The sequence below is a fragment of the Pelodiscus sinensis genome, chromosome 1 (genome assembly GCF_052426305.1).
Source record: "Pelodiscus sinensis isolate ZL-2025 chromosome 1, ASM5242630v1, whole genome shotgun sequence".
NCBI lineage: Eukaryota > Metazoa > Chordata > Testudines > Trionychidae > Pelodiscus > Pelodiscus sinensis.
This window is the reverse complement of record NC_143052.1, coordinates 190,851,622-190,864,245: the sequence shown is the minus strand read 5'-3', so window position 1 is coordinate 190,864,245 and position 12,624 is coordinate 190,851,622. Positions and strand designations below refer to the sequence as shown.

The 12,624-nt window shown below is 47.1% G+C and overlaps 1 protein-coding gene across 1 annotated transcript in view; it reads right to left on the bottom strand.

Moving 5' to 3' along the window:
• Positions 1 to 12,624, bottom strand: part of SIM2 (SIM bHLH transcription factor 2) — an 82,949-nt gene that overhangs the window by 67,689 nt on the left and 2,636 nt on the right. The window contains exon 2 of the mRNA XM_006125990.5: positions 3,199 to 3,281. Coding sequence (XP_006126052.2) covers positions 3,199 to 3,281 — 83 coding nt within the window. The remainder of the gene's footprint in view (positions 1 to 3,198; positions 3,282 to 12,624) is intronic.

The following is a 12,624-nucleotide window of genomic DNA, read 5'->3' as shown; positions in this document are numbered from 1 at the left end:
GGTGCCACCCACAGAAGATTGATTGTCTTTTTTTTTTCCCTGGTGGTTCAGGTTTTATAGTTCCACATTGGAGTGTTGCTCTTTTAAAACTTCTGAAAGCATGCTCCACAACTTGTCCCTTTTAGATTTTAGAAGGCATGTCAGATTCCTAAACCTTGGCTTAAGCGATGCAGTTATCTTTAGAAATCTCACATTGGTATTTGGGTTTTGTCAAATCTGCAGTGAAAGTGTTCTCTAAACAAACAACATATGCTGGGTCATCATTCTAGACTACTCTAACATCAAATATATGGCAGAATGCAGGTAAAGCAGAACAGAAGGCATACAATTCTCCCCCAAGGAGTTCAGTCACAAATTTAATTAACACACTTTTTTAACAAGCATAATCAGCATGAAAGCATGTCCTCTGGAACGGTGGTAGAAGCATGAAGGGCATACAAATGTTCATCATAAATGGCACAAACACTTTACAATGCTGGCTACAAAAGTAGCATGCAAACATGTGTTCTCACTTTCAGGTGACATTGTAAATAAGAAGCAGATAGCATTATCTCCCATAAATGAAAACAGAAACTTATTTGTCTTCCCAACTGGCTGAACAAGAGTAACGGAGTGGATTTGTAGATACTAAAGTTTTACATTGTTTTGTTGTAGAGTGCAGTTATGTTACCAAAAAAAATCTACATTTCTAAATTTCACTGTCATGATAAACAAATTGCATTATACTTCTTGTATAAGGTGAACTGAAAAATACTATTTTATCATTTTTACAGTGCAAACAGTAATCAAGAATAACAACAGAAAGTGAGCAGCAGATACGGTGTATTCTGAATTGTAATTGAAATCAATATATTTGAAAATGTAGAAAAACATCCAAAATATTTAATAAATTTCAACAGGTATTCTATTTCTTAGCAGTGCAATTAAAACTGTGATTAATCTCAATTAATTTTTGAGTTAATAGCCTAGGCCACATGTGGGTGCAGTATGAGGGGTCACACTATACTGCTAGATGAGTCACGTGCATACTTAGATTTTTATTGCTGAATCCGAGTGCCCTCACTTCTACCGCACTTTTCTGCCACCCTCCACCACACGGCACAGATTGCTTCTGATTAATCACATGAATTAACTGTGATTAATCGAGAGTGCTAATACTTGTCTGAATGTATATCTTTTCTAACTGATCTATGCTTTTGTTCTTTTCTTGCTATTATTGGTTATTTGCCTCAACTGTTTTACCTAGCTCACAATGCTTTCTAGGTTCAATCTTAAAAAGTACTCCAAGGGCCTGACACCATACCCTTGGAAACTAATGAAGAACTTCTACCACTAATGTCCATGTTTCTAAAATTGTAGTTATAAGAAACCTTCAGGTTTTCAATGTACTATTATTCACCTCACAGTATCTTATGTTCAAAACAGTGAGATTGAAAAGAGAGACAACTCATTGCACTAGAACAGTGTTCCCCAACGTGGTGCCCGCAGGCGCCATGGCGCCCGCCGGGGCATTTGTGTGCGCCCGCCGACAACCTGGGCCAGCCCCGCCCCCTGCGCGTGGCACACGGGAGGCGCCGGCCCCAGGCGCGCGACACGCACCGGCGCCTGGTGCGCGGCGCTCGGGCGGCCCCGGCTCCGGGGCACATGCGGGCGCGCGACGCCGGTGCCAGCCCCAGACGCACGGCTCAGGCGGCGGCGCTGGCCCTGGACCCACGGCACAAGGCGCTCGGGCGACCCCGGCCCTGGGGCACATGCCGGTACCAGGTGCAAGGGCATCCCCGCCCCTGGCGTGCCCCTGCCCCCGGCCGCCCAGCACGTGAGTGGCCCCACCCCTCGGGGCGCCCGGCGCGTGAGTGGCCCCACCCCCCGGGTGCCTCTATAGGTTGGGGACCACTGCACTAGAATTTATAGACCTCAAGCCTTAAATCACATGAACTATACTAAGGATGTAATAGTGTAGTTGATTAACTGATGAACCGGTAAGTAAAAGCTTACTGGTTAATGCTACAGACTACATGCATTCTTCCCCTTCCCTCCTTGTGGATCTGCTCCCGCCTGGCACCCCACACTGCTGCCTCTTTTGCAGTGGCAGCAGCACAGGGTGGCTGCTGGCCCCACCACTGGGGACTACAGAATAGTCAAGTAACCAGTAAGAATTAATAAGGTTAATTGACTATTCAATTAACCGATATTTAACATCCCTAAATTGTACCAGTGTTGCATACTTCTTAGAACATCATGTACATAGTGCTTAGTACGATGGGACTTGGACTATTCTGATACAAACTTGAAAAGAAATAATTAATTAATACAATAGCATGAAAAGCAGAGTGACAAAGCTCGCTCAGTGCACCTTTGACGTCCCACAGCTAAAGGTAGACAAATGGTCATGCACTATGTTAGGAATGAGTTTCTGAAAGAGTTTTCAGCACTCATAGATCCTAGGCCGAGTTTCTCCTTAAGTTTAATCACCACCCCAGTGTCCACTTAAAAACAGCTACATAACTAGAAATTAACCTTCGCCAATAAAACCGACCATTAATAACAATTACAGTTTAATATGTCTTTCCTTGAAGGTTACAAACATAAAGCTCCCTTTGGGTAACCTCCCAACACTGCTCCCTAAATTCTCTGCTGCCTGGGGAGTCCACATGGAGAGCAGAAGAATTCCAGAGCAGATCAACAGGATTTGGAACAACTGTATTTTCAGGTGCTAACGTAAATAGGAGATCTAATCCAGATGTTCACCTCCTGCTGCAGGAGCCATACGCTCTTTTAAAGGTTTTCCCTACTGAGCAATCTGTGCAGAACTATGATCTCCCATTTACAAAAACACTCTGACTGGATTGTTGATAGTAAATACAATCCACATTGCAATTCACCAGGGGCCGGTTGTAGTACCAAAAATGATTCCTTAGTGGTGTGGGGAGAGGGAGATTTATTTGTAACTGTTGGACTAGTCTTACCAGGCAAACTGTTCTTATTAATGTAGGCTGTTTGGTACTGCTAAAGTTCAGCAAAAAATTAAAATGACTGGCTTCTCTGAACAGCTGAAAGAAAACTGTGGGTCTAGGTTGTCTCAGCAGAATGATTTCAGTTGTGTGTAAGAACTCGGTGAGAAAGAGAGGGGGAATAGGGAGGATTCATACACAGACACAACACAATCCCATTCTAAAACTCGAGTAAAGCATCTTCTACCTGAAGCAAATGAGATCCCAGCTCTTTAGCCACATTATCCAAGGGGCCTATTCTGCTCGGCTGTCCCCAGGCGTCGCCCAAGCCTGCAAAAGAACCGACAAAGAAGTTAGAAACGAGGCGATGGGCATGAACGCGAGCCGCGCGTGAACCCGGTGCACTTGGCTGCGCTGGGTGTGGGGCGGGGCGGGCGACACGGACACCAGAGCACGTCTCCCCGCGAGTTAGTGATGCTCCCGGTAGGTGCAGTCGCGCAGTGACCTGGGGGCTGAGGCTCCGGGCGAGCTGCGCCTGCAGGAGGCGGCGCGCCCTGGCCCCGCGTTCCTTGCAGTAAAGTGCCATGTGCGTCCCAGTCCCGCCGCCCAACCTCGCCGCGCTCTGAGCGCGGCCTGCGCCGGGTGGGTTTCCGAGCCCCCCCCCCCCCCAGTTACACACCGGGTCCTTTTTAAACGTCTCCCCTCGTGCTGAGCGGGCGAAACCCTGCGGCTCCCTGGCTCCCTTCCCGCCCACCCTCTGGTCACTCTTGAGACTCTGGAACGGGGCCTGCAGGGCATCGGCACCTTGTGTCCAACCGCGGGGAGCCAGGCCAGAGTCCCTGCGGCTGCACTACGGTCCAACAAGGGGCGCCGCGTCCTCCTGCTCCTACCCAAGCGAGCCTGGGCTGGAACGTCCCTCGGCCCCACCAGGCTGCGGGCCCCGCTCCTGCAAGCTGTGCCCGACGGCAGCGCCTGCCCCGTGCGGTGAGGGCGGCCGCAGGGCTGAGCCCGGGCGCTGCGAAGTTCCCATTGACTCTCCGCTGCAACTGGGGGCAAAAGCGGCGCGCGCGTGTGTAGCGAGCGCTCAGCTGCGCCTCGCCCCGGGCCAGCCAGGAGCCTGGGGACAGGCACAAGCCCCTCGCCCTTGGCCAGCGCGGTGCGCTCCCTGGGGGGCTGTGGCCCCGCCCCAGGGCGGCTGGGAGCGCCCCTCAGGGCACCGACCGCGCCCGCAGCAGAGGGCTGGGCGCAGCAGCAGCAGCAGGGGACGGAGTGTCACTGGCGCGGAGGAAGGGCCGGTGGGGGACAGTGGCTTGGCTGCGAGCCGCTTTCCCGGCTCGCCCCGGCGGCGCGGGCTGCAGGGCGGGCGAGGGACTGAAAGCGGGTCGGCAATGGCCACTTCGGGGCTGCCGAGCGCCTTTTACCCCGCAGCGAGGCTGAGCCGGGCCCGAGCAATCCCGCGGCGCGGCGGGACCCAGCAGCGGCCTGGCTGCCCCGAGGAGCCCAGCAAAGGCCGCAGTTTCGGGGGCCGCACGCAGCCCTGCAAAGCGAGAGGCCCCGCTGCGGCGCTCCCTGGCCGGGCTTTGCCACCGGGACCTGCCTGCCCCGGCTCCGCTCGCCGCGAGGTTGTCCCAGGGAGCCGGGGCTCAGGCTGCCGCCCGGCGCGGACCACACAGCGCTCGCCACGCCCCGGCCTGGGGGGAAGGCCGCAGCCCTAGGCCGCCGCTCTCCCTCCCTTCCCCACGGTGCTTGGGTCCGCAGCGCGCGGAGCGGAGCCAGGAGACGCTGGACTCGGGGCTGTCACCGCGGGCGAGAGCCTGGGTCCGACACCGGGGCCCCGCTGTGCAAACTCCTCCCAGGGTGCGGGGGAGGGGAGCCGGGCAGTGCCGCTTTGCTTCAGTGGCCTGGGGCTAAGGTTTGGGGCACCTCGTGCGCGCGGCCCCGCTGGAAAGCGCCTGTCTGTGCTTCTCCGGCCATTTTAGTTGTGAGGCCCCCGGAGATTAGTCTCACCCCGGCGCCAGCAATAACGCGGCCAGCTACACGGCACGGTGGCCAAGGCAACTTGGGCACCTGCAGCTCCCCTGAGGGAGGCGCTAGAGACCAGCCCAGAATCGGGGCAGGGAACGAAGCGGTCCGGAGTCACGGCCCAGCGAGCCCCCTCCCCCATTGCCCTGGCAGAGGCTGCGCGCAGCCCCGCTGCCCTTGCCTGTCTATGTGGCTCGTTGAAGCGAAGGTGAAGCCGCGACGTAACCAGTCGCCCCGCTGCACACTCAGCCACTTGCAAGGGACACGGAGCGGGGTCCAGACCAGGCCACTTCTGTTACACCGAAGGAGTTAGTATTGGCGGGGGCCCTGCTCTCAGGCCTCCTCTCCCCTCCTCCGGGCAACTCTTTGTCACTGTTTATTGCTAAAAGCTGGGAATTAGGTGTCCGGGATTTCCCTTTGCTTTGCTTCACTGGCTGCAGGTGAAGCAGACAGAGCCTGGTTCAAACCCCAGGTCGTGGGGAGGCTTGGGACAGGCAAGGGAGGTGAAGGGGGGCGGGAAGGAGAGGATGAGAAGGTCAGTATAATTCTGTAGTTAAAAAAAAAGGCAGCTGCTGTGCTGCTCTTACAGACCGATATTAGTGCTAGCCCTGCTGTCTGTATCCAGATTATGAACTCCATGGCGCAGAGACTGTCTTTCTGTTCTGTGTTTGTGCAGCGCCGAGCACAATAAGTCCTGACCCCCTAACGGCTCCTAGACCTCAGTAATACAAATTAATAGTAATATTAATAAACAGTGTTTCAAGGACATGATTGTTCTTACTCCATCTCCGCCATTACCACTGATCTTCCTGTAACTCAGTCATTCTTTGATATGTCTGTGCCAGAGGTATATGTCTTCTTTGAACACAAGCATTAGCCATCAGATTTGCCTAAGTGGATGCTTCAGAAAACTGAACGGCAGAATAATTTTACCTATATAATACAGGCTGTTTGTTTTAGCTTTCGGGTATCGAATAGTCTGACTATACTTCGTAAGTATTTGCCTATGGGGGTGAAATTTCATTGTTTTAAATAAACAGCTTCCATTTATCTACTACTGCTATCCCTCTACTTATCTCAAAGCACTTTACAGCCGTTTACAAATTCTACTGCTAGGTAAACTATTCTCATCTTTCTCTGCTGAAATGCAGCCTTCGCTGGAATGGAAAGTATCTGCTGTTTAAAGGAGCACAAATATAGTGAATTTCCCTTGGCAAAATGAGGCTAAATGAACGAGTTAGTAATTAATCGTGTTGCTGCACAGACTGCTCCTTTTTAATAGTGAAAATTATAAAGTCACTTTGGGCCATTCAATGAATTCACTCATAAACAGTACTGGTACGAATTTTTTAAGTGCTTTTATGATTAAGAGGTCTCCTGACTAATTGAAGTGTAAAACAGGTTTGTTCTTTGAACTAATTAAACAGAGGATTTTCAGTAATGGTATGTGAACAACTGTCCATCGAATATACCAATAGCTAGTCTTAAATTGGATTGCATCATTTGATTTTATCAATATCATGTCAATATTTCCACTATTTTAACGGAGTCTTCAAGCTCAGACATAAAATCTCCAGCCATGTTTTCCTAACAAAATTTAAAATCGGTTTAGCCATTTCAAAAATTTATTAAATTTGAATATGTTTAGTGTATTCTTTTGATACTTTCCCATATTTAAATCAGAGGATTTTGTCATTGTAGCAGTCGAAATATTTTCTCAGAATATTATTTACAAAGGCGCAAACAAAGCGAATACACCCTTAAACTCCGAATAAGGGGACCGCTGCACCTGAACGGCTCTTCCTAGGGACCTGGAGATGAATGCAGTAGACTCAGAGGAGCTATTCCTGTCTAACCAGTAAACACGGTACATTTCACTCATTGCGCTGGACTAGCCAAAAGTGCTTCTGGTACAAAGTAAGCGTTCTGTAAATTACTGAAATGTAATGTGTAATTACTTAATAGACCTGAATGGTTCCAAATGACTAGCTTGCAGACCGGTTTTAAGGGACTAGTCTATAGAGCAGATCTCACAGAGCTGGATGGACTAGAATAGCTTCAAATAAATCATTTTGAAGGAGGCGTTTAAGGTGCGAGAAAGCTGAGCAGCTGAAGGATTTTTTTCCCCTGAAAAATATGAAACATTTTAACTACAGTCAAGGGGTGCCGTTGTTTCCCCTATTCTGGTTTAAATGTATGGGATTACGTCTATCAATTAAGGTGAAATTTCTCTGGAGCAAGTCACGCTCACAAAGCCACCAAATTCGAAGACTGAACTCCAGAGTCGGGCACTTTCGTGCCACAAACAAACTGAACCCGAAAGTAGCCTGTTACCGGTAGGGGAAGCAAACGGTGAAGCAGATTGTCAAAAAGAAAATATCTATTTTAAAAAAACAACTCAATAAGCTGCATGCCCTTGTCCTGGAGGCTTGAGTTCTGAGTTGCTTCTCCAAAGCTCATTTATGCAGCCACGCAGCCATTTTGGGTAAGTCAATGATCGCCTCTATTTTATAAATGTTAACTGGCTCTCCTCACTTTCTCCATTTTGTATTCTCTTCGTCCTAACTCCCCTGCGCTCTTTCCTCATTTTGATGTTGGTGTGCTGGGAATGCAGGGCGGCTGGGTGTCCCTCTAACACCAAGCGCATTGGAACTTAAATGTTGGTTGAGCCTTTGCGTGTTATCTAGTGTGGCCGGTTGTGGTTAGAAGTATTCCTGGAAGTTTCATCACATGGTAATCTTTAATGTAAAAAAGAATCTTTTATTCTCGGAGACTCCAGGACAATGCTGCCGAGTTGGCAATCCTGCTGCAAATAACTAAGTAACAGGTTGTATTTCTTTCCCACGCATTGAAGATTTTCTGTAGTCGGGACTGCAGGGGCCGCTTGGAAACTGGCAACTTCTAGGGTTTTCGACGGGAAAGGCAAAAAATTCCATGGCAGGGCACTTGAAAGTAGAACAAACCTCGTGGATAAACTCTACGGCAACTGAGTCTCGTTTTAAAATGTTCCCTTTTATTACAAAGTATAGACACGAATCTCTCCTTCAATCTGACATCTTAATATTCGCCTCGTGGTACTTCAGGGGGAAAACTGGGTTAGCTTGTAACAAAACCTGGAAGCATTTTAGGTAAGGAAAAGGTAAAAGCTTTTCCCAATAGCTTTTCTCTGTGGGGTTCTGCTGAAAGAATGACTTATGTAAATATATCAGATTGCCCCGTATCTTGGAGTATTCCCTTTGTGTCTCTCCCGTGTTGTACAGCCCCACTCCCCTTTTTAGTGCACGACCCTTCGCGTTATTCAACAGCCATCATTCAAAGGAACTTGGGTCAACCACAAACGTTGGGGTTTCATCGCTGTCTCCGAGGGGCATTTCACTAGCTGTGGGGCATCCTCCCCCGCTGGCTTTGCGAACAGTTTATGAAGAAGAAAGGCACGTTGCAATTATACAAGAGGCGGGAGGCAGCGGCAAACCAGGCGACACCACCCGTCTGCAAAAGACGAAAAAGGTGGGATGTCCCCCGTCTTCCTTTCCCTCTGTACTGGAGGATCTGATGGCAGCCCTAACAGCAGCCAGGTTTCCCGCCGTCACCCACGCACAAACACATCCTCTAACAGAGACAGGACCTAGCCTGATCCCCCAGCCGTCACGGGGAAAATAATCACTGGAGCTACTGGGGTTCGAGGGACCCCATCACTGAAGTCAAGGGTAAAGTCCCTTTCATTTCTTTGGGGGCAGGATCAGGGCTAGTCCCACCCCGACTCTATTCGGGACCGTGGAACTCGCGAGACACCTGCAGGTGCCCTGATCAAAGCGGGCTCTAGATCCGCAGACACAGGTAGGGAGACGCATTTCTCGCCTCAGAGGACTAGCGCTTCCCAGCCATCGCAAGTCGCGGGGCTCTGGAATTCCAGCGGTTCTGTCTCCAGCTGCTAACACACTGTCTGTCCTCACCTTAACTCTACAGGGGTTACACTAAATGGGATTGGGGGAAACTGCCTTGACTTTGTGGTACATAAATTATCGCAACACTTGACAAAATTAGATCGATAGCGTCCTTCAATAGTTAGCGCAGTCTTAGCTGTCGGAAGCCGCTTGGGTTTTAGAGATAGCTAGGACGTAGCAGATTAAGAGGAAGGGATAGGGATCTTTGTCTGACTCTGGGACTAGAGCATTCCTGTCCTATTAGTGGATTGGAACTCTAATATAATATAATTAATTATTTTAGATCCACTAAATGTGTTAAGAGTCCACTTATTTTCTTTGGTATTTTTTAAGTCGCGTATTGGAAACATTAATGCGCTGGGGTTTAAGATTTCCCGAGGAAAAAAATGGGGTTTTTAGACCAGCTCAATCCAGCGCAAATCCCAAATACAAACGAGAGAGAACCGCGCCTGGATGAAACCTATTTAGACGCAGGAGTGTGGCGGATATATTAGAAAGTCTCACAACAAGGGCAACATAGAAAAACTACAGGGCAGAATTGTCATTTTCGGGTGATCGTGCCACTCACATTTACGCTAGGAGCAAACTGAAATGAGTCTTGTCGCAGATGAAAAAAAGACCAGCTGCTAAAAAACGATGGAGGAGATTATTAAAAATCCCTGGATTATTATAATCCTCTCCCGATTTCCAAATCTTTCTCGCAAGCAGCCCACGATATACCTGTGACTGCTTCCCAGTTATGTATACCTCCAACATTTCAGTGAGCTCTAAATACCACCGATTTAGATTTAGAGCAAGCCTCAAAGGAAACCCTAATACCGTCAATTTTAATAAACCCTTTAATACCGCCAACTACTATTAGCCGTATTAAAATAGGCATGCACGGCTTTGTAAATGGCTCACTCTCAGCATTGTTTGTAGCCTTTAAAGAGAGCCTTTAAAACCTCGCAGTTATACTGAAAAAGACTTGAGCTGAAACTGTTGCAATTCAATCTGTGTTATATTCCTGTCGCTATTTTAAATACACGGAGGACAAGAAAATATTTATATGCCCTTTAAAGAAAGTAAAATTTCTATTTGTAGGATTAAGTAACAGATCCCAGATTTTATTGTAAAGACATAAGGCCAAACCCAGAAATAAAAGAAAAATTCACAATATCTCCCAGGGTTTGGTTTGGTTTTGAGGTAGTGGTGGGAATAGTATATGCTACATTTTTAGTCACTTATTAATCAGCTCATTCCTTTTGGTTTAATCATTAATAAAAGGGCCGTTTTGAAGCTAGTTGTGGAAAATGTGTGGAGTCACAATTTAACCTCAGCTCCGTAATCTGGTGGAAGGGATCTTTTCAACCCCACAATAGTCCTTCCTCCGCCCCTTCCACTTGTTCATTTGTGCAAAAACAGATTGACAGCCAAACACCAAAAATATCTCCTGGTATATTTTTGTTCTGCAGTAATAAATGACTTGGCAAAACATCAAAACGCGCCAGGGGAAGATGTTACAGAGTCTGAGTGTACGGACATACGTTCTGTTTCTGCCTCCTGGAAATTAATTCAACAATTTGAAGGTTGGAGCAAATTCATACGGAAAAAAATACTATACAGATGCACGAAATTATACCCTTCAAGACTGGCCCTTTGGGAGAACGAAGGTTTAATGTAACCCTCTTTTGACACTCACTTCGGTGGCCCTGTTCCCGACCCTACCGCAGGGAGTTCTGAGGGTCCAGACTAAACTGTGCATCTTCCAGCCATCCAATAAATAGTTCGATGGGAAATCTGATTGCACCAAGCCCCAAAAGTCTAGCGGAGCGTAGATATGTTCACAGCCGCGGATGAATGCCTTTTCGAATGCCTTAAAAGTTGTCTACACTATGTGCCAACTGATTTTTAAACTATTAGCTACTGAGACTTTTTTAAAATCCACCCATTTTCCTGGCCTATGCAGGGCTGGAAGCGAGTTTCACAGCTAGACAATAATTCTGATCAAATGTACCGGAATTTCGATGGCCTAGCAGCATATGACCTCTCTTTCCCACCGCTCCTCAGAGCCTTAGCCCAGTTTAGAAACGCAAAAGTGGCTCCGCGTTGTCATGAAGATGACGATTCCGTAGAAAAAGTGGATATTGACACACAGGAGAGAGTGGTGGTAGTGCATTTTACCTTTTGTATTTATAATGTAATTTTATATCTCAATATAGGTTCTTCTAGATTTTATTCACCTTTTAGAAATTCTGGCACAATAAAAGGAAGCTGGTTTCCAGCCAGGAATCACTCTTCCGGGACAAATTCTGCTCCCATGGATGTGACTAGCAAATTTCCATGGACTTCGATGGGATCCAGATTTGGCCCTGAAGACTTCTTGGTTGTCTGTCATGCGCGGGTTAAAAAGTCACATCAAACACTGTTGTGGTCATATATGCATAATATTTACGTCTTGGAGAGACACGATTGTTGATGGGTACATTGAGTCACTAGACATCTGCAAAACCTTTAAGTAATTTTCTGTTACGAGAGAATTTCAAATACTGACTGCAGACACAACATCATCTATTCCTCTCAAAAACCAAGATCTCAGCAAAATATTGTATATCAGAAAATATGCACGATGGCTCTTTCCGAGATCAACAAACGACGGCTCTCCAGGCTCTGTTTCACTTCGGGGCACTGATCCCAGCCTGCACTTGTCTGCAATCTTAAATCCAAAAAGAAGTTATTTCTCTTTTGCTGACTAAGGCCATTAAATAACGATATTTGGGAAAATATCAAAGGGAGAGGGAGACGTTCATTATAAATTTCCCTATAAAACAAACCCAGAAACATTAGCTCTTTCCTGAGGAAAGATACCCAACTATGAAGGGAGTAATTGACAGTGAAAGGAATTATGTCTCAAACAGTTCCCCACAAAAGTATCTGGCAGAGAAGAGAACCCTGCTTAAACTTTGGAAAGTTTCAAGCTACGTTTTAATGGACATGGCTGAAATAATGTAAATACCACTTTCCAGCGGCTCTCCCCTAATAAGTTTTTAAAAGATCTGTTCGGAAATTATTCACTTCGTCTTTCATATACCGTTTCTCGGAGTTCTGGTTTTAAATATTTGGTATGCAGTACTTATGGCAAAACAGTACACGTTTGTCACATGTATTTTAAACAAATGTGGGGAGTGCATTTGGTCCGAAGCGAATTTATACTTAAGACACCGCCATCCTAGATATATACACTAGCAAGCTTTCATCCTCTGGTTTTGAAAACCCGCCCCTCCCCCCCAACCCCTGAATGACATATTTAGAAAAATACATACATTGAGAATTCTCTGGACAGGGACAGGTCCTATTACAGGTTTTCCCAGACAAAACTCCCCTATTGAACAAACTTTGCCAACTGAGCAATCACGGTGTGTTCAAAGAACAAATATGCGATCAAAAATTAGCAACTCCCCCCCCCCGACATTACTACAATATACTGTATTTTTTATTTTGAACTTTTATAATATGACTTCAATTTGCGAAAGTCATTAGCAATATACCAAAGCACGGCGATGTTTTAATTACTATAACTGTAAATTAATTCATGTTATATGTTTTATAGAAGCCTTTCGTTTAAAACAGAATTATTGGTGGTAGGTAATACTAAACAATCATTGCTCATAATTATTGATGTAGCTGATAAAGCTGTTCTCGTTTTTCATTTGCTACCCTGTCATAAG